The sequence below is a fragment of the Schistocerca piceifrons genome, chromosome 1, assembly GCF_021461385.2.
Source record: "Schistocerca piceifrons isolate TAMUIC-IGC-003096 chromosome 1, iqSchPice1.1, whole genome shotgun sequence".
NCBI lineage: Eukaryota > Metazoa > Arthropoda > Insecta > Orthoptera > Acrididae > Schistocerca > Schistocerca piceifrons.
The window spans coordinates 760,050,536-760,073,841 of NC_060138.1; the positions used below are offsets into that span (position 1 = coordinate 760,050,536).

A 23,306-nucleotide genomic window follows, 5' to 3' on the forward strand; every position below is an offset into this window, starting at 1 on the left:
AGTAGCAATGAAGTAAATAAAAAAGTTCAAGAGTGCCATTAAAATTCAGGATGGAAACATATCAATGATTAGATTTGCTGATAACAGTGCTATTTTCTGTGGAAGTGAGCATGTAGTACAGAACCTGTTGAATAGATTGATTAGTGTGCAGCACAGAATATGCATTAAGAAAAACTGAAAAAGATGGATCAGCAGTAGTGAGATGAGTGGCAAACTCAGCATCAAAACTGGGGACTGTGTAGTAGAAGCAGTGAAGAAATTCTGCTGCTTTTGAAGCAAAATAATGCGTGGGCGTCTGCTGCTACAGTTTTTTGTGTACACTCTTGGTTCAATGAGGCAGATACAATAATTCAAATAATATGCAGGTTTGCCCAGGGGTTGACTGGAATGTCACAAGGAAAGTGGTCATTGCTTCCTTGCATGATGTAGACATCATGGTCTTGCATATTTACATCTTAAAGATCTTTACCAATAGCTACACTTCTGAATTAAATGCTGAATCGAAGAGACAGTGATTAGGTGCTCAACTCCATTGCATTAGCAATAATTTTAGGATGTAGATGAGATGACCTTGGAGGCTTTTGTCTAAGGCCAGTGTGTGGGGCAAATTTGTGGCCAAGACATAGATTGTTGTGCTTGTACTGATCATTGATATCAATGTTATGTGACTTTGAGAGGGCATTAACCATTAACAGTGTCTTATTCAAGGGATGCTCCACCTGAGACCATGAGGAGGAATGCTGTACCAGAATTAGCTGATTTTGGGTGCATGTGTGACAGGATGGGTTGTTATGCTCTATAGGAAATAGGGTGAGAGTTGGAGATGGGTGATTGCAAGCATGACACTATTTTGGGCATTAGCCCAAAAGGGAGCTGAGTGTTTTATGATCTGTTAATGAATGAAATTTGGCCCTACACAAAGTACATGAAATTTTCATACACCGTAAATGATTGCCAAAACATCCTTCTCAGTATGGGAGTATTATGTGCTTTGGCCCAGTTCATGGCTTGGTAACAAATGCTTTAGCTTGCCTACTGCCTCCAAGATGGTTGTGAGATAACACAGTGCCAGTGACATATTGTAATAATCTGTTGTGAAAGTGAGGCACTTGTTCAGCATGAATGGCCTTGGACAGGGGATAGTGTGGAAAAGACAGTCTTTCACAAAAAAACCTGAGAATACTGTCATGCAAATACTTTCTTTTAATGTTCTGAAAGACTTTAAAGTAACTATAAATAAGTCACATGATGAACAGATAGCACAGTGCTGTGTAGTGTAATTTTGCACTACTTTGAGTGGGCTTTAAAATGTAACAGATTTGTTGCTATGCTAGTTAGCCATAGTAGCAACAGTACATTTTGAAAATAAGTGATGGTTGTGGAAATGAGTTTTTACTGAACAAAAATATAATAACCTATACTTGATTTACAGCCTTAGATCAACATAAGGATATCTTATGTTCGTGGAGACCTTAAAATCACTTATTTAGCCAAAGTGTTATTAACATATTTTGCAGTCATTTCAATTTTTGACATCAAGATTGAGCTTCAAAATTGTTAAGAAGAAAGTAATGTACATTCAGTTGGCAGAGATAAGTGTGAATGTCCCATAATTTTGTCTGAGAGACTCAAAACCTTGGAAGAAAGAGAGAGTTCTCCACTACTTTCCTTCTTTTGAATTTTGATGAAGGATTGTGCAGTTCTGTAATTTAAGTATTAGACTATAGCTGTCGCAGCAAACATGCCTATGTAACATATCTGTTGTGGGTATCTTAAATTTTTTTTCATTTTTGAATTTTTACAATGTTGTTGCTAACATAATTATTTGATTATCTTATCATTTTCAGTGGTTCTATTACTTTGCGATTGTGGAAGACTTTATCTTAAGATTTGGCTGGGCCCTTTCAATGTCTTTAACAGAAATGGGATATGTGCATTCAGATCTAATGGTATCAGTTCTGTCACCACTTGAAGTTATCAGGTAAGTCATTATTTGGAATGTGACGATATTGTGCAGCTTTTTACTCTGAGTGATAGTAAAAAAAAGTCATCTTGTAAGTGGTATCATATTAACAGGCAGATATAAAATGGACATATCTCAATCTTTTGGAACCTTTAGTTCACCCAATAGGACATGATATGGGCTCGATAGGACATTGAGGATGGTTGTTGTTGCCAACAATGTGGGCAGAAACATGATTTAGTTGTAGTGGCCTTCCTTCTCATTTACTAGGTTATATGAGGGATATTTTTTACCATTTTGTGACTGCAACTGACACAAAAAATTTATAAGGACAAAAGATTTATGATAACCCTCTCTCAGCCAATGGATGATGTTATATTTAACCAAAAGAATGCAGAAAGTTGTACTTAGTAATTTAAGCGATATAGTCTGGAGACATTATTCTAAGCAGGGAGAAATCACGTGTGGGCTTTTGTGACGCTCAGTCTTAGGTCCACTATTGTTCTTCATCTTCCATCTAATATGCAGCAGGCAGTTTTAATTCTTTTTGCAGATGACTCTAGTATTGCACTCAATCCAAGTGTACTTACATGAACATAAAAAATGATAAATAAGTTCTTAAAAGTATCATTTTCTGTGAATGGTCTCACCCTCAATTTTAAAGGACACAGCATACTCAGTTCTCCACATCTAGGGGTACTGCACCAATGATAAGTGTAACACACAGTGAGGAAATAATAAATGGGGTGGAAACTTCAAAATTCATAGGTGTCCATATGGACAAGAATTTAAAAGCATGTTTTGGAAATCCTAAAACAACTTAGTTCAACCACATTTGTACTTAGGATCATTGCAAATCTTGGGGAGAGAGAAATCAGTATGTTGACATATTTTGCATATTTTCATTCAGTAATGTGATATGGACTAGTGTTCTGGCATAACTCATCTTTAAGAAAGTAAGTCTTCAGTGCTTAAAAATGTGCTGTAAGTGTAATATGTGAGGCTCACCAACGATCATCTTATAGGCACCTATTTAAAGACTAGGGCATTCTGACTACTGCTTCACAGTATATTTATTCACTCATGAAGTTTGTTGTAAATATTCCACTGCTTTTCATAAGGAAAAGTGATGTACATAGTTGCAATACCATAAGTAAAACTGACATTCATTACTCCTCAGTAAGGTTGTCTTTAGCACAAAAACGAATGCACAGTGTAGCAGCTAAAATTTGTGATCATGTACCCAGTGGTATAAAATGTCTGACAGGAAATTAAAATTTGGTAACAAAAGCTGAAATAGTTTCTTCTTGGCAACTCCTCCTATTCTGCTGAAGAATTTCTATTATTGTATTGTGTAAAAGGTGGTGGGTCAGAACTCCTGACTCTCATTTTTTATTTTCTTTTACAAATTAATTTTGGATGTGAATGTAAAATGACTCATTCCACATAATTATGATGTATCGTGCAAAATGGTGGAGGGAACATGTAACTAATTAACTCAATAGATTTTCCTCAAGTGTTTAGGTATGTATTGTATAAAATTGTCTGAAAATCTAAATTTCAAGAAACTGTTCTTCCAATGCGTAAAGGCCTCACAGAAGACTATAAATGAAAGAGACTGTACAGTTCTCTCACCTTTATAACTTGTTATCTTGAAGAAGAGGATGACATGTTAAGTTGAATCATTATAGGAGATGAAACATGGGTGTTCAGTTTCGCCCCGAATCTAAGCAATAGTGAATGCAATGGCAGCACTCAACCTCTCCTCTCAAGGTCAAATCCAAACAAGTGCTGCCACAGTGCAAGATCATGGTAGCTGTGTTCTGTGACAGGCATGGTGTTTTGCTGCCAAGATGGACAATGACCAATGCAAAAGCCTACTGCACACCCTTGACCAAACTCAAACATGTGGTTCAGAACAGAAGATACAACATGCTGAGAAAGGCAATTTTGCTCCTTCATGATAATGCAAGGCCTCACACTCATGTCTAGATTTGGGAACTGATTGACTCTTTCCCTGACCTTGCTCCATTTGATTTCTACCTCCTTTGGTAGCTGAAATGTTGTCTTGGTGGGAAATTCCTCTTGATAGAGCAGGTGGGAAACTTCTTGAAGAGGGATTTCAAAACTTAGTGTGACAAGTGCCTAAATAAGCAGGACAACTATGTAGAAAAGTAAAGAAACTCATGTAAAGCCTAAAACTAAATGTGGTTTGAAAATAAAATGATAGGTTACTTTTATAAAAAAAATGGCTCTTACTCAAAAAATCCATCATATTAAGCCAATGTAATCACAAATATAATAATTCCTATTCAAAAGGAAGCAGGTGCTGACAGTTGTGAATATTATGAAAGTGTCATTTTAATAGGTCAGGGATACAAAGTATGGACACAAATTATTATGAGAAGGATGGAAAAGCTGGTAGAAACTAACCTTGTGGAAGATCAGTTTGAGTTCTAAATGTAGGAATATGGTATGCGGTACTAACCCTATCACTTCTCATACAATATAGATTAAACAACAGCAAACCTAAATGTATAGTAATTATAGACTTAGAGAAAGCATTCGACAGTGTTGACTGAAATGCCCTCTTTTAAATTCTGAAGGTAGCAGGGATGAAACATAGGGGGAAAATAGTTATTCACAATTTGTGCAGAAACCAGAAAGTCTTTACAATAGGCACAGGTCATGAAAAGGGAGCAGTAGTTAAGAAGTGAGTGAGACAAGGTTATAGCTTATCCCTGATGCCATCTGCACATTAAGCCAACAGCAAAGGAAACAAAGAAAAATTTGGAGAAGGAATTAAAATCCATGGAGAAGAAATAAAAAACGTTAAGATTTGCTGATGATATTGTAATTCTGTCAGATATAACAAAGGGCTTGAGCAAGTAGTTCATCGGAGTGGACAGTGTATTGAAAGGGATTTAAAATGAACATAAGCAAAAGCAAAACAAAGGTAATGGAATGTAGTCAAATGAAATCAAGTGATGCTGAGGAAATAAAATTATGAAATGAGACACAAAAAAAAGTAATAGATGAGTTTTGATACTTGAGTGGTAAGATAACTGATGATGGTGGAAGTAGAGAGGATATAAAATTTAGACTGGCAATGCCACAGTAAGTGTTTCACAAGGAGAGAAATTTTTTTAATGTCATATCTAAATTTAAGCATTAGTCTTTTCTGAAGGTATTTATTTGGAGTGTAGGGTTGTGCAGAAGTGCAATGTTGATGTAAGCAGTTCACACAAATAGAAAAAGAAGCTTTTCAAATGTAGTGTTACAGAAGAATCCTAAAGGTCAGATGGGTATATCTCGTAACTAATGAGGGTTACTGAATAGTATTGGGGAGAAGAAATTTGTGTCGCAATTAGACTAAATGAAGGCATTAGTCGATAAATCATCCTGAATGTCAAGGATACATTAATTTAGTACTGGAGGGAAGTGAGGGGATAAAAATTGTAGGAGGAGACCAAGAAATGAATACAGTAAGCAGGTTCAAAAGGATGTATGTCACAGTAGTTGTTGGGAGATGAAGAGGATTGCACGGACAGAATAGCATGGAGAGGTGAATCAAACCAGTTTTTGCACTGAAGACCACAACACAATCACAAATAACATTAATCATTGCAGTGATAATTTATTGTTAATGTAGTGTTTAAGTTTGTAAGAATTACTCTTGTTAAAGTGAAGCCCTGTGGTTGTACTGAAATTGCTGCTGTTCTGTAACTTTAACAGACCACCTGTAATCATTCATTCTTATTGACATATACGGGTTTATCACACTGAGAGAGGGAACTGACATGGGTGCGTAGTTGCAGGTGTGTGGCAGCTTGTGCCTTCACAAGGGGTCTCAGAAAGAAATGGGAGCTTGTAAATTTTGACACAAAAATGAATCAAAATCTATAAGCCATGCAGATATCTCACAGAACACAATACAAGGAAAGGAACTGAAATGCCTCAAACTGATGGAAAAACATTAGCAGCAAGCTATTGTGTAACTAATAAGGAGGAAAATGAAACTGCAATTTATCCTCAAACTAATGTAATATTTGAATCTCCAGACAGAAGTCCTTACTCTGTAGGATCTCTACTTTAAAGCCTGTGGAACTGAAATTACTGTAAATGATATATCAGTTATAGTTTTCACTTCACAGGGAAATTTTCTAAACCAGAAGGAACAACTTTAGAACCAAACAAAAATCAGGGATTTAATTGTCATGGGTGGTCATTCAACCTAACTGTAGCAATTAACTTTTCCATTAGAGTTACAGTTAACTGCGAGAGGGTAATTCACAATATATTCATTGACAGAGGCAGGAGCAACTGTATCATGGAAAGTCAAATCCTCAAAGGACTGTCAAATCATTCCTTTAAATCCTCTGAGCAAGTCAATAATGACATCTTAGAACCCTTCAACTTTTATCTTCAACAGATCGACCAGAGTCCTGTATACATGGAAAGGGATGTTAATGACAAAATTCAGCTGCTTTCTAATGAGTTTGTGTCATCGTTTTAAACTGTCTTTCCAAACAAAACTCATGAGAAACAATCCTTGGGCTACTAAAGGAAATGCTGGATTACAAGAGGATTAGAATTTCCTGCAGAACAAAAAGAAAGTTATATGAATCACTAAGAATAGTTGACGGTACCATAAAAAGGAGTGATATAGACTGTACTGTAATTCCGTAAAAGGAACCATTTAAAAATCCGAACTGTGTACATCTCTAACAATAAAGCAAACACCATCTGGCAAGTAACAAAAAGGGAGGGTGGGAAAAAATTAGAGTGCATGCCTAATATAAAAATATTTTACAGTGGAAATATAGTAAAAAACATTAAGGAAGTTACCAATATCTTCAGTAGTCATTTTTAACTGCTGCAGAGAATACTGACTCTAAAGGCTCATTGAGTGACCAATAACCTTCCTGCATAAATCTAGCAGTGATGAAGTCAGTCAGATGCATGTAAATCCCATCATACTTACGGCCATCAAGAAGACAATCAAAGAGATGCAAGTAAAAAATTATTCAGGGATAACTAATATTTTGACAAGGATACTAAGGTACTATCCTGGTTATAAAAGTGCAGTCATGTGACATATATAACAAATGGCTACATCAGTGTGTTGTCCCACTGCAATTAAAATATGTGTGAAACCACTTTTGAAGAAGGGTGAAAACAAGAAAGGAGGAGAAAACAGATGTAACAAAATACCACCTAGTATTCCCAGGGTCCTAGAGAAACTTGTTTTCATGAGAATTAAGATCATCTGATCAACCACAATAGTCTCAGTCAGTGTCACTTTGGTTTCTGGGAAGACTATCAGTAGATGATGTCATTTTCTCCGTCACCAGTCACGATCAACTTGGCACCAATTGGAATTCTACAAGACCTGTCCAAGGCTCTTGACTGCCAACCATGAATTTCTGCTAAATGAGACAGACTTCTGTGAGTTAAGTGGAAAAATGGGGACATAAGTCTTATCTAACAGATAAGAAGTAACTGACAGTAATGGAAGTCAGTGTCATCTAAGTTGGCCACAGTCAACCCTGGAGTGCCACAAGACTCTGTACTGGGCCCCTTGCTATTTCTTATATTTATAAATGACCACTTGCTCACTTCCACTACAGTGAGCAATTTCACCCTCTTTACAGACAACACTTCTCTGCTAGTGAGTGAAACAGCAGCTAAAAACATGGAAATTTCTTCTGACAGTTTATTTGATGATGTCCTCAACTGGTTTACCTGTAATGGACGCTTTCTGAATGTTAAAAAAGTCATTATGAACAATTTCACATTAGACAGAAAGAACAAGAGGACATAAATATAAAATTTGATGGACAACAAATACAGCAAATGGAATCTGCTAAGTTCTTGGATGTGCACATTGATAAGCAACTTAAATTGGCCATGCCATATCCTAGATCTAGAAAAAAGACTTCATTCTGCAACTTTCACCTTATGCATATTTGCATCACCTGCACATAAGGATACCATCACAGCTGCTTACTGTAGATACTTTCCATGCATTGTTTTACAGCATTATCTTTTGAGATAATCACCCTCTTGCATTATGAGTGGTGGTCATCTGAGACAATGCTGCAAGAATCTGTTCCGGAAACTGTAGGTTTTTGCAATGACATCTCAGTATAATCTCTCTCATGTATGTTTCATTAATAAACACCGTTCTATTTTCAAAACAATACTTTATATCATGGCCACAATAAGAGGTCAAAACAGGACTTACATAGTAACCAGATAAACTTCAACCTTGCACAGGAAGGAGTAAATTATTCAGGTGTGAAGGTTTTCAGTGCTCTATCTATGATATCAAAAGTCTTGCTCTTCAAACCCCTACATGCAAAAGCAATTGAAAGAATACGTGTTGCAAAACCCTTTTTTAGCATAAATGAGTGTGCATGAATGTAATTTTATTGTATAACTGAGATGTTCCTTTTGGTGCAAGTGTAAATCTAAATTAGGGTCTGATAGTGTATGCATAAATATTAATTCTGATCTCCAGTACTATGAACTTTATTTATTATCATGTGTTATGTGCAGCAGTAGGTGATTTGAGTACTATCAAGAATCTACCATATTGAACCCTACTGCATCCATTATTGCAAATTTTATAAAAATTGTGATTGTAGATATTGTAATAAAAACACTGACTTGGTCCATATCCCAGCAGTTCTAGTCCTATCGAAATCAGCAGATTTCACAATAATGAGAGTAAGCAAAAAAATTTCTTCTGTTGAAGTTTTGTTGGGGACTGCTCACAAGGGTATGAGGTGTATAGCAAATAAGTATGTATAGGAGGACTCTAAAGTCTTACCATGGTGGTGCAGAAATTAGTTGGATAGTAAAGCTACTCTGAGTATTATGTGAAGAATACAGGCTGAGTGTATCTCTCTCAAATGTCATAACGCTCTTTCTTACTGTTTCCTCCACAGCATCATGCCTTAATGCAGATATCCGTAAATGTCTATTCTTTCTAAAGCAGTTTCCTTCTTACTAGGTTTCCTTTGCTTCAATGTTTCTGATCTTACTGGCAGTTTAACTATTAAAATATTTGTTATGTCTTATATATCTTCCAAGTGTCTCATGTTAAACAATGCCAGGATAAAGCTTTGACAATGAAATAACAAACACTCAACTGACGTGGCAATAGTTCGAAACAACCAGTGTCACTGTGTGTGTGTGTGTGTGTGTGTGTGTGTGTGTGTGTGTGTGTGTGTTCTTTAACTATTATATGTACGAAGTCTGTTTAGAAAATTCTGGTACATTCGTAATTTTGTGCCAATGGTGTGTTGGAGCAAAATGCAGTTGACATCCCTGCACATGCTTGTGTTTAATGTGTAGCCACCAGAAGTTTCATTGTTGTATGTCTGTTAGTTACTGTGCAGTGCTGTATTGATTAGAACATTGTGTTGATCAGTTTGCGAATTTTGACATGGCAGAATTAGAGGAGCAACATGTCTGCATGAAATTCAAGAAAACCTTTACAGAGGAACACCAAATGATGCAGGAAGCCTAGGGTGATGGCTACTTAAGCCGTACTCAGTGTTATGATTGGCTCACAGGATTTAAAGAGGGCCAGACAGAAATGAAGATGACCCTCGTTCAGAAATATCTTCGACATCTACTGATGACACTCGTGTCAGGAACGTCAACGAAATTGTTCATGCAATTGTAGACTGGCTGTCCAAGAGATTTCAGAAGAACAAAACATTTCAGTTGGATCATGCCATGTAATACTGACAAAGAAACTTGGAATGCATCGTGTTGCCAGTTCGACCTATGGCTTGTGAGTCAAGACCAGGAAGAACATTGCCTCACAATCTGTGAAGAGCTTTTGGATTACACAGATGAGAATGAAATGTTCCTTAAGAGAATCATAGCTGGTGATGAGATGTGGATCTACGGCTATGATGTTGAGACCAACGTTTGATCTCCACAATGGGTTGGGAAAGATTCTCAAAGACCAAAAAACGCCCATCAGTCATATCGAATGCTGATAGCTTTCTTTGACTGAAGGATTAGTCCATCATGAATTTGTGCCACAGGTACAAACTGTTAGTTCATAGTACTGTAGGGATGGGTTGTGATGCCTGTGAGAAAATGTGAGAAGGAAATGGCCTGAAATATGGCGAGACAGTTGATGGCTCATGCATTATAGTAACACACTCGTACATTCATCCCTGTTGGTGCATGACTATTGCACAAAAAACGGAATCACCATGCTGCCTTACCCTCCATGCTGTCCAGACCTGGCCCCTGCAGACATTTTTGTATTTCCAAAGTTTAAAACCCCATTGAAAGGATTAAGATTTGTAACTATAGACAAGATAAAAGATAATGCATAGACGATGCTTAACATGATCCAGCAAGAGGTGTACCAAGCCTGCTTCCAGAAGCAGAGATGACCTTGGGAGTGGTGTATGAATTGCGGAGGTGATTATTTTGAAGGAGACCATACACAATAAGAAAAGGTAAGCGTAGAAAAATTTTGTGGACAAAATTCCATAATCTTTTTGAACAGGCCTCGTACATAGTCACCCTTCATCACTCATGTTTCCTTGCATTTCACCTTTCTCTCTCTCTCTCTCTCTCTCTCTCTCTCTCTCTCTCTCTCTCTCACACACACACACACACACACACACACACACACACACACACAAATGGAGGGGTGGGTGAGCATGGGGGGGTTGGGAGAAAGAAGAGAGAAACACCTGTGTTCTTATGAGACAGTGGTTTGAATTAAATGAGTGTTTGTCTTGGACAAAATGTGGAAGAAACAAGGGATAGATACAGCAAAGATAAGCAGAATAAAAGGAAAGGAACTCAGGGACTAAGTCAACTTACTTGGTGCAGCCAGAGGTGTTTGTGTACTTTGCTTTGACAGGTGTGCAGAGGAGGAGAGATAGATTAGGGAAATACAGGCAGTATTGCGGCAGAATGCTAAGGAAAAACTAGGTGTGTGGGAATAGAGGATACAAAGTGCATTCACACAAGACTCCACTGTGCCAACAACAGTCTTGTCGTTCGTGCACTATTTTATATTAATATAGAAGCCAGATGTTTTCCCATTTCTATTTTTATTCAGTAAGAAGAATATACAGTATAGAAGCAAAATGCCCATTCCACCATTAGTGTCCCATAGTGTACCCAACTGCAGTTAAGTATAAGGTTAATTACATGACAGACTTGTGGTTGTATTAAATCAGTCTCTGTCCAATATCCTCTGTAAGAGAAATTTTGGCCTTGAGAAAGTTTCTCCTTGACAAATCCTATTCTGTAGAATAATTTCTATTACTGTAATGTGTAAAAGGTGGTGGGAAGGAATTACTAACATCTGTATATCTTTATTTTATTTTTGTTAAAAAAGCCCTTAGTAATGTTCAAAATGTGAACATAAAATGACTTGTTCCACATCATTATGATCTGTTGTGCAAAACGATCCATGAATCATGTAACTAACTAACTCTATTTTAAGTACAGTATTCAGAGAAATATTTGCCCCACTTCTTACTTTCATTGAAGTAATTTCTTATATACTGTCAGTTTGGAAAAATCAGTATCAAGGGATTTATCACATTGCTTTTCTCCTTTACTCACTCCATTTTGTTTTCTGATTATTCATATCACAGTAAAACTATCTGCTGAACAGGAAGCCAAATTCAGACCCCTTTATTTTCAAATGTTTTCTTCCATTGGCATACACCCCAGACAATCTCATGGCTTCACACCGCCATTCCTGTCCCATTGTGTACCAAACTGCAGTAAGTATAAGGTTCCTTACATGGACAGACTTGTGGCTGTATGAAGCCAATCTCTGTCCAATATCCTCTGTAGTAGAAATTTTGACCCTGCAGGTTTTGTAAGAGAGGCTCACTAGTACTGGACTTTAAGAGGAATGGTAATGACAGGTTAATGTGAGTTGATAAGTGAAGTGTTTCAAAATTATGCAATAAGAATAATATGTAACATAGAACTGAAGTGTTCAGTTTTTTTAATGCAGCTTTAAAATGAGTTAATTGATTGATTAATCATGTGTCACTGGTCTCTTCAAGAAGAAAACCTCCAGAGATGTGGAATAAGCCAAGATATACATTAACAGAAGGCAACTAAATCAGAGAATCATAATTTGCATTCCATATTAACCATAAACTGTCACTGTACTGCTTAGTGCTATACATGTTTATCCCACCTAAATTTAATCGAGTAATTCATAAAGAAACCTGCAACTCTGAAGGAAAATAATAATAATAATAATAATAATAATAATAATAATAATAATGCTGTCTTCAGTTGCCCTACATAGTTGGTGTTATCTCCTATTGGTAGCTTAATATGTACTTGATTACACTGGTATTTTTCAAAGAAAATGGTTACCTGTATATTTGAATACTGTGTACAGCACATTACCACTTGTCATGCAGTTTTGCAATGGATGGTAGTCCTTGCTACATAGCTAATAGAATTTTCCCATCCTTTAATATTAGTAGAAAAAATGGCAGTTGGTGTATGTTTTCAGTTTTCTTTTGAAAGAGTTGAAATTCCCTATTCATTGCTTTATGTTGGATGGGAGCATGTTGAAAGCATAGGCATGAGAGTGCATAACTCCACTCTGAACCCAAAACAAGAAGGCAAAGCGTATGAATGAAGAAAATCACCGTACATATTCGCTTTCTTACATTTTTATTGTACAGTTTCATTATTAACTATGTAATTAAAAGTTTAAGTAACAGATTTACTTTTATTAGTTTAATAAGCATATTTTATAAAGGAATTTAAAGTTTGTTTTTAAAATGTTCTGTGCCAACATCCAAGCAAAGTTGTGCACGTCGAAGCATGTTAAGGAAAACACTTTTCACTACTGTTTGAGGAATATTCAAAATTTCTTCACATATGTTGGTTTTTAATGTGTCAAGTGTTCTGGGATTGTTGCGGTAGATTCTAGCCTTTAGAAATCACCAGAAGTAAAAAAGTCACATGGTGACAAGTCGGGAGAGCAGGGTGGCCACAAAGCCTTACTAATGGTCCTCTCTTCTGTAAAATCAATGTGTATGAGATAAGGACAAATCCGATGACTGAGAAGTAGCCCCATCTTGCTGGAAATATGCACAACATTTTTGTTTGGAGTTAACAGAGCCAAAAATTCATTGTAGAGCTGCAAGTAAACGTGTATTGACAGTTTCGTTGAAGAACAACAGCTTTTATTACCAGATACAGCACACCATACACCAATTTTTAAATCGTATAACAGCTTTTGCAGTATTCCATGGGAATTATCTGTATCCCAGTGTCTTGTATTTTGTGAATTAATGTAACCCAACAGATGAAAGCAAACTTCATCCGTCGAACAAAGGAGGACCGGATCAAGATGTCCCCAGCACATTCTCCAGCAACCAATTACAGTAATGTGTATGCTTACACTTGTCCGCTTCTTTTATTTGCTGAACAACACTCACATGGTAATGTTTCATTTTTAAGCCATGAAGGATGCGTTGATATGACCTGCGAGATATTCCACGTTTCTGTGATAATCGTCGTATTGATTTGTAGGGACTTCTTTCAACATGTTCCATCACGTTTGCCACAACTTCAGGTGTACGCACAGTCGGTGCCTTATTACTCTTTAAATTAACAACACGCCTGTCGAACACCACTTTCTCACTAAATCCTGAATTATTGATTTTGCAGGAATATTACTATCTGGAAAATTTTCATGAAAAGCGTCACAAACAACTTTAATGGATTCAGACTGCACATATTCTTCAACAATGAACACACATTCTTCAATGGAGTAAGGAATGACAATGAAGTACATGGTTTATAATGACTACTTTCCATATGAACTACTCTCATGCTACTGCTGTTGGAAGGTGGCAAAGAAACTGACAAGCTAGTAACGCTACTGACATGCGTTCGCATTCTGGTTTGGGCTGGTTTTGTGTGTGCCACTCTGTATTTGCACCAAAGCAAGAGATGCTCCTAAAGGCAGAATGGGCTGAACTGAGCTTCTTGATTAGTTTATCAGTGTGGTGACTCCATCTTAACATGCTCTCCAAGTGGACCACAGCAAACTTTACACAAGCTGTTTTATTCGGTGGATGATAATTTATGTTTACTTATAGTGATGTCATTTCTCTTTGTTTGAAATCGTATAATATGAGTCTCACCACATATAAGTGGCTCTGATCAACAACAGACACATTGGAAAGATGATGGTTAGATACTATAAGCTGTCAGACAGATTCCTCTTTCAGATGTAGACCCCTACTGCCCCCCCCCCACCCGCCCCCCCCCCCCAACACACACACACACACACACACACACACACACACACACACACACACACACACACACACACACACACACACAGAGCCACAGTCATCTCCAGACACTGAAGTCTGACTTATGATTAATTATTTTCATTATGGTGGATTTTAAGGCCTACTTTCAGACTTATCCTTTTATATTCCTCTATACCTTATTGATGTTTATCTGTGCTAAATACACACAGTAAAATACCATCAGCAACACTAACAAGGTTAAGATGTATTTCATTTACGTGTCTTCCTTCTTCATTTTTGCCGCTTAGGAATCTGATTGCTTTCTCTAGAATTACTAAGCACAGTTTTACACAAAGTGAGGGAAAGGCAACCACTCACCTGTAGTGGATCAGTGCATGAAGCACAGTAACACACAACAGAAAACAGCATTTACTGTATCTTTCAAGCACTGGAACTTTTTTCAGCAATAGTACACACATTCAGACACACAACCACAGAGGCACCCACATGCACACTCCTGTGGCTTTGCAAAGACTGATTATTGATACTCAATTATTGAAAGCAATTGCCTGAGCTGATGGAGGCGGGGAGGGCTAGGGAAGGATGCAAGGAGGGAGTAGTGGGGGAGAGGCAGGTCTTTGGACAAATGACTGCAGTGACACAACAATATAAAATAGGTACAGAGGTTCCAACAAGAGATGTAGAAAGAGGGAGAGAAAGGGAAATTGAAGAGGGGGGGGGGGGGGGAAAGGGATTGGGGGCGGGAGGGGGGAGAGGTGAAGATGAAGAGGGTGAGAAAGATAGATAGATAGACAGATAGATAGATAGATAGAGAGAGAGAGAGAGAGAGAGAGAGAGAGATGGGAGGAAGGAAGAGGAAGAGTGTTCGGAGAAGGCATTTATAATCTAGATATGAGGAAGGAATGGTGTTGACAGAAGAGAGAATGGAAAAGGTAGGGTGTGGCAGTAAAGACAGGTTACTGGAGTTTTAAGCCAGGGCGATTGTGTGTGGCGGAGAGATAATTCCCATCCGCATGGTTCATAGAAACTTGTACTGGAAGGAGTAGTGAAGTAGCTGTTGAAGTCATTTGTGTAGTAGTGTGTAGCAACATGCTTGGCACCTGGATGGTCAAGTTTGCAGTTTCCCACAATTTGGCAGTGGCCCTTCATGCGAGCAGACAGATGGTTACAAGCAATGCATACACAGAATGCTGTATAGTAAATGCAGCTTAACTGACATGTAACATGGCTGCTTTTTCATGTGGCCCTACCATATATTTCATCAGAAATGTCTGTGATTGGGCTGTGGTAGGAGGTGGATGTGTGGGACTGGTCTTACACCAAGGTCAGTCGCAAGAGAATGACCCACGGGGTGCAGGGTTGGGAGCAGGATTGGGGCAGGGATGGACAAGGATATTCTGTAGGCTGAATAGGTGGCACAACACTACCTTGGATGATGGTAGAGCTTTTCATGGCCACGGTGATGATGGGTGATCAGAGGAGTGCCAATCAGTGACTGGTTAACAGGTTTTCTGGTGTCAGGTGAGGAGATGGCACGGAAGACTTGTTTATGGAAGAGCTGGATAGGATATTGTCCATCAGTAAATGTTATGGTAAGGTTATTGGTACATTTCGACAACTCTTGCTTTCCACTGCAGATAAGATATCCATGGATGGCGAGGGTATAAGGGAGAGACAGCTGTCAAAGTGGAAGTACTGTTGGCAGTTTGTATGCTTGATATGGACAGAGGTATTTATGGGGCCATCTGAGAGGTGGAGATCGACATCTAGGAAAGTGCTTGATGAGTTGAGAAGGAACAGATGAAGTATATTTGGAAATAGGTCTTGAGGCTGTGGAGGAAAGAGCAAAGTTTATTCTTGCCCTTAAGCCAGGTAATAAAAATATTATCACTGAATCTGAATCACGCAAGGTGTTGAATGGATAGGTAGGATTCCTCTAGATAGCACATAAATAAGTTGGCATAGAATGGTGCCATTAGAGTACCCATGGCAGTACCACAGATTTGTTTGTAGATTTGACCCTCAAAAGTGACATAATTGTGGGTCTGGGTGTGATTGGCTTGGAGGATAAGAAAAGAGGGGGTGGATTTGGTATCAGGAGGAAGTTGGGAGAGGAGTGTTCCATGGCTGCAAGGCCATGGGTGTAAGGGATGTTAGTGTATACGGACATCACAGCCACAGTGATCAACAAGGAGTCTGGTGGTAAAGGAGCAGGGTCTGTGGAGAGGTGATGAAGGAAGTGAGCAGTGTCTTGAATATAGGGTGGGAGGTTATGGAATAGTTTGGAGGTTCTGGTCAACAAAGGCAGAGGTTCGTTCTGTGGCCCAACTGCACCCAGCTACAATGGTACAATCAGCAGGGAGACCCTGTGGGATAGGATTTGTGGAGTTTGAGCAGTAGGTAAAAGGTAGGAGTGCAGGGGATTGCTGATCTGAGGAGGGAGACGAATTCAAGTTCATGTTTTGGGATGGACCTATGACGTTTAAAAGCTGCTTGAGGTAATATCGTATTCCTGGGATGGGATCATGGTTGTAAGGGTTGTATGCAGAGGTGGTGGAAAGTTGGCGGAGACCCTCAGCCACATAGTCACTGTGATTCATGATCACAGTGGTGGGTCCTTTGTCTGCAGGAAGGATGATAAGGATTGGATTGGTTTACAGGTTACGGATAGCAGTGTGTTCCATAGGAGTGATTTTGGACTCACCAGGGAGGGATTTAGGGAAAGGAAGGTGAGGCCAGGTTAGAAGTGAGGAATTCATGACGTAACCAGGGGATGACTGGGTGGAAGAGGAGGAGGATCGCAGTTGGAGGGAAATAGAAACTGTTGTAAACAAGGTTCTGTATTGGGTTTAGATCGGCTGTTGTCAGTGGGAGGAGTGGGGTGGGAGGATGGGGGTAGAAATGTTTCCATTGTAAAGAGTGAACAAACGCAAGAAGGTCTTTTGCAAACTGAGAATGGTTGAAATTAGTCTTAGGGTAAAGGTAAGACCTTTAGAAACAACTGAGACTTCTGCAGAGATCAGAGTTTTGGCAGAAACATTGACATCAGTCTTATGGACTGGATGCTCAGTAGTCGTACGTTTCATGAAGGGAAAAGGATGTATCTGGGTACCTGCAATGCAGAGTAAGTCAGTATAGTGTAGTCAGGGAGCTATGAGGGATTTATGGGAAGGGTATGGGGGTTGGGCTTGGATGAGAGTGGTGAACTTTTTCATGGCCTGTGCGGGTATAAGAAAGGAATTGCTGGGACAGCTTCCTCAGATGCTGCTGGAAATGCTGTTCCAACTGTTGCAGGACAGGAGCTTCTGTCAAGTTTCTCTGAGCTGCATAGATGGAAATTCTCTCTCCAACATGTCCTTTACTCTCACAATCCCCCTGGCCTAATCCTTCCCTAAAATGTTCCCATTGCCTCCCTCACCTTGCCTTTTCCCTTCTCTATCCTGTCCATACCATTCCTCCCTCCAGATCATGCATTGTCTTCTCCCACCAATCTTTCCTTCCCCTGTTTCCACCCACCACACATTCTCTCTCTCTCTCTCTCTCTCTCTCTCTCTCTCTCTCTCTCTCTCTCTCTCATATCCACAGCTGGTGGTCTAGTGGCTAGCACTGCTGCCTCTGGATCACAGGGTCCCGGGTTTGATTCCTGGCCGAGTTGGGCATTTTCTCTGCCTGGAGACTGGGTGTTTGTGTTGTCCTCATCATATCATCATCATCATCATCATCATTTGTGACAGTGAGTAGATTGGACTGTGTACAAAATTGGACAGTGAAAAAATTGGTACTTTGTTCAGGCACTGATGACCATGTAGCTGAGTGCCCCACAAACCAATCATCATCATCTCTCTCTCCCTCTCTCCACCCCTCTGCCTTTCTCCCCCCTCTGCTATTCTCCCCCTCTGCCTTTCTCCCCCCCCTGCCTTTCTCCCCTCCTCTGCCTTTCTCCCCCCTCTGCCTTTCTCCCCCCTCTGCCTTTCTCCCCTCTCTCCCCCTCTCCTCCCTTTCCCTCGTTCCCCTGCCCCTTCCCCCCAACCTTTCCAACTCATCTCCCTTCTTTCTCCCCTCCCTCTCACCATCTTCATCTTCACCTTTCTCTCCTTCCTCCTCCCTTCCCTTTCTCCCCCTCAGTTCCCACCTTGCTGTCTACCTACATCTCTTGTCAAACCGTCTGTATTTTTTTTTGTATCGTTGTGTGGCCACAAAGTCATTTGTCCACACACCTCTCTGTTCCCCACTATGCCCTCCATCAGTTCAGGCAACTGCTTTCAGTAATTGAGTATCAATAGTTAGGCTTGCCATGGCCACAGGAGTGTGCATTTGAATGTCTGTGTGCTTGTGAGTGTGAATACCGTATTTACTCGAATCTAAGCCGCACTCGAATCTAAGCCGCACCTGAAAAATGAGACTCGAAATCAAGGAAAAAAAATTTTCCCGAATCTAAGCCACACCTGAAATTTGAGACTCGAAATTCAAGGGGAGAGAAAAGTTTTAGGTCGCACCTCCAAATCGAAACAAAGTTCGTCTAATTGTAATATGAGACACAATTTAGGTCGAATGAATGACGATACAGCTGCAGTAGTTTGGTTCGAGTCGTAAGCGTAGCAGTTACGGTTTACCAGGTAGCCATTGCTACGCGTCAGGCGCTACGTCCGTATTTATACGGATATCCTTCCTTTTTCACGTGCTTCGTCTGGTTTGAATTGATTGCTTATTTTCCTTTGATCTGATAAGCGCCGTTTTCTTTGTTATAGGTGTTTACGTCACTCTAAGCTGAAAATGCATTACTGTACTGTGTCATGCATTGTTTGTCGCATTCTGATAGTGCGTGTTTAAGGCCTGTCGCCGCTCGCGGCATGGCTTGCTTTTGTGCGCGCTACCGCCGCTTACAAATAAAAAATAGAGAGGAATCGTCTCATTAGCGAAACATTTGTTGTTACTTACACTACTGCTTTCTTTGATAATGATCAACAAGAACAAAATAATAGACTGCGTATGATAGATGATGTTCTGAACGAAATTTTAGCGATAATTTTTCTCAGTTTGAAAATCTTTGCAGGTGCCTCTTTAGTTCATTACATTCTGCACAGAAATTAGAGTCATCTTAGATTTAAAAATCTGCACAGAAATTAGAGTCATCTTAGATTTAAAAATCTAGTCAGTTGCCGTGCTTCATTTCTGACTGTATCACTATTAGGCATAAGAATAATACGAATATAAACATGACATGATATGTATGTTCTTCCGCGTTTGCTGTTGTCTCACTCTAGTTTCATAGTTTATTAGGCAGACAGGATTTAAATGAGATAGTAGCAAACATGAAACAATACATGGCAAAATGTTTATATTCGTATTAATCTTATGGCGAAGAGAATACTGCATGTGATTCACAATTCATAAAAGTTCCTATTAGAAAACCATCTCTTCTCACAGGTAGGAAAAAATTCAGAACGTAGAGTTGGCCATATTGACAAACATCCCAAACAGTCTTGCCAGTCGGATTTTCGTAGTACATTGAAATGCTGCTACATTCGAAGATCAACAATACAGAATTTGTATTTACTTCGTTGGATAATGTACCAAAATGCAGTGGTGGAAATTCTGGGTGGAGGAAAAAGGATCGTATTCCACCTTTTTTTTTTTAATTTATTTACTGACGCAGAGATTTTGGTGCCAGTATTTATCTTCGTGCCTACAAAGCATGCCTGTGTAGCGCTACAAATATTTGACGGCAGAAGTTAGTTGTGGCGGCACCCACCAACATTTTTCAGAACTCCCGCTTGCTTTGCCCTCGATTCTAAGCTGCAGGCGGTTTTTTGGATTACAAAAACCGGAAAAAAAGTGCGGCTTAGATTCGAGTAAATACGGTATGTGTACTATTGCTAGAAAAAGAGGTGGTGCTCGAAAACTACTGTGAACACTGTTTTCTGTTGTGTGTGACTGTGCTTCATGCATTAATTCACTATAGACAACAGGTTGCCTTTCCCTTATCTTACAATTTTAAAGAATGAGATATTTTACTTTAAGTGTAAATAATTTATGCAAGTGTAGAAGTTATATGCATGCCTATTACTTATAATGTGAGTAAGTGGTTATAGACTGCACTGATTTTATCCCTGACTTATTTTATAGGAGGTTTGTATGGAACTTCTTTCGACTTGAGAATGAGCATTTGAACAACTGTGGTAAATTCAGAGCTGTGAGGGATATATCAGTTGCACCTATGGATTCATCAGATCAGACACAAATAATCAAAATGATGGATGAAGAAAATGGTGTTTTAAATCGGCGCAAGAAGAAATTGGATGCTAGTAAGAAAAGAGAAGACCACCGCCTCCTTTTGGAAGGAGAATCAACAGATGATCCAGATAGCTGAGTTTTCCTGCCAAAAGTTCTCTCTTTACTACACCATACTTTGCTTCTCATATGAAGCATCTGGCTACTGCTAGAAAGAGTAAACTTGGGTAATTCAGTATGGCAGTGATAGATGTTGTTGATCTCACTTTATTAATAAGCCACAGACAACTCTTGGATACATTTTATAGTACCTAAAGTAAGTTGAAGGTGGTCAATGCTGTACTTTTGTGTAGATATTATAAAAGATCATTGTCAGTGGTGCAGTATAGCATCAGACTTGGTTCAGGAGACCAACTTGTTGCAGGTTCTGGAATGAAAGGAAGAAAGAGAAGCTATATTTATTGTTACATAGATTTTTGTATGCTCCATTGTCTGTGATGATAAACTGAACATTTAAGTCAGTACAAATTAAGTTACTATCCTTACTTTAGAAACTTTTGTGGGTATGTGCAAAATTTTATTGAGTATTACATAAACAGTTTTGTACTGTATCACTTAATCTCACAGTATTATATATTGATCTACAGACAGTGATTTTTAATATTTTTTTCAGATTTTGCATACTTTTTGTTACGCCCAACAGCAAATAGTCTAGTACAAATAATAAGACTAATTCCAGGGTAAACACTACACAAATTTCTAGTATCTTGTCTATTTGAATGCATGTTGCACTAAAGGTATTTGTGTATAATCATTTTCAGTCATGCTTTGTACCTAGCCTATAGGTTATTCGAGACATATTTGGATCAATAATTTTCATTAAAAAAAATGACAACAAAATAATGCATCTATGTGCTGTAAAGTTTTATGGATGTTGATTCTAGATCATTATGGAATCTCAGTAGTGTGTGTGTGGGGGTGGGGGGGGGGGGGGTGGGCAAAGAGGAAAGGGGAGGAGTGAGATAAATACAGAAACAATTTGATCCAAATCTGTGCAGTTTTATATACTGAAAAGACGTGTAAATTTGATGGCTAGTGAAACTCTCTCCACATGCCAGTCATTCAAAATGGCAATAATCTGACTACTTCTATTGAAGTAACGTATATATGTATTTTCTTTTTGAGATAGTGCTCGACCATTATGATGTTGAATGGTATGTAAATGTCAGAAGAAAATTTTTAGAATCTGATTTAAACAGTATTTTGTTTCGTGTTAGTTAATTTTTTGTCAAATAGTGTACTTAAAACAGTGAAAACCTTTTTTTAGCATGTGTTTTAGTAGAGATGAATCAGTATTAAATTGTAGAAGTATGAAGTATACTTAGATTTTTTTCTGTCTAATTCTTTTCTTTTATTGAAACATATGTTAACATGCTTTGCCTTTCCTCCGTTTAAATGTGGGAAGCCATTTATTAATTAGTAATTACCTCACAAATGTCAGGCATTTTAACTTTTAATTGTCATGATCATTCTTTTACAATGTTGGTGCACAGTCAGCATATAGAATCATTGCTAGTTGCTGTCAGCTCCAATCTGATGAGAAGTCTGTCAAGATAAACATATATTGCTATAGAGAACACATTTAACTAGAACTTTCCTTTCATGCATTTCACTTTGTACTGAACGTAGAATTGTTGCCACTATTTGTTTGAAGAGTTTTCGTGTTGTGGCATACTGCAGTGGATGAAGTGATTGCTGTTTCTCTGAGTGTACTATGTTAGTTATTCTTCTGTGCCAATATACTAACTTTGGGGCATTATGAGTGTACTGTGCTCTAATTGTAATTTATAAACTGTTGTTTTTATGGAATTGAGTTCAGTTTCTGTCTTCCTGTTGTGGGTTTTCCATAGTCTGGGTAAACCAACTTACTATACAAAGCAATTTTCTTGTGATGCAAACATCAACTTTTATTTCATTGACACATGGTCATGACAGTTGCTTTGTGCCTAAAACACCTTTATATTGTCAAGGTGTTAAATAATAACTAAAGTAAAATTACACCATTATGTATGCTAAATTTATTAGTTCTTAGTCAAACCAGAGCCCATAACAAGAATGAAGATGTTAACATAAGTTTTTACTTGTCAAACGTATAAATGTAAGGAGGTAAGAAACACGCTAACAGAAAGAAGTGACAAGAAGATAGGTTGGAAATAAGGCTGTAAACTTCAGGTAAAAGTAAAATGTACATGAAATAGCTGGTGGAAATCTCTGAAATTGGTTAGGGATTGACATATTTATATGACTGACTGTATAATAGCAGCTAACACTGTATTGGTGTTAAGCAGCCTCTTCTGCCATGAAATATTTTTATGTTTTTGCCACAGATGATTTATTTTTGTATATTGTAACTGAAAACAGTCCTTTTGTCATGAAATGCAAAATGCAGAACTATATCTGGCCATATGCTTGGATATGATGCTGTTTGCCTCACAGAGGGGGCAGGGCAAGGTTCTTGATACTTACATGGTGAACAGAATGAGTTTTGCTTAGAGTGTGGAGTGAAAAAGTTGCACCTTTTTCCTTCTGCAGAAGCAATGATTGTAAAAAAAAATTATTGTACTTGGAATATTTGAAGGATTTGTTTTAAAATGCATCATACCATATTTTTCAGAATCCGTATCTTTTCAATAATAAAGCACATTGCATTGAGAAGATAACAAAGGCTACATTTGGTTTCTATAAGCAATATTGTGTACCAAAATAATTTAGCACAAAGAAAAATATTTCAT

General features: G+C 38.4%; 1 protein-coding gene across 2 annotated transcripts in view; it reads left to right on the forward strand.

The window, feature by feature from the left end:
* Positions 1-21,421, forward strand: part of LOC124712237 (xenotropic and polytropic retrovirus receptor 1) — a 123,617-nt gene extending 102,196 nt beyond the window's left edge. For both annotated transcript variants that reach the window (XM_047242534.1, XM_047242542.1), the window contains 2 exons: positions 1,848-1,981; positions 20,410-21,421. In XM_047242534.1, coding sequence (XP_047098490.1) covers positions 1,848-1,981; positions 20,410-20,653 — 378 coding nt within the window. In that variant the 3' untranslated portion in view covers positions 20,654-21,421. The remainder of the gene's footprint in view (positions 1-1,847; positions 1,982-20,409) is intronic.
* The last annotated feature ends 1,885 nt before the right edge of the window (positions 21,422-23,306 follow it).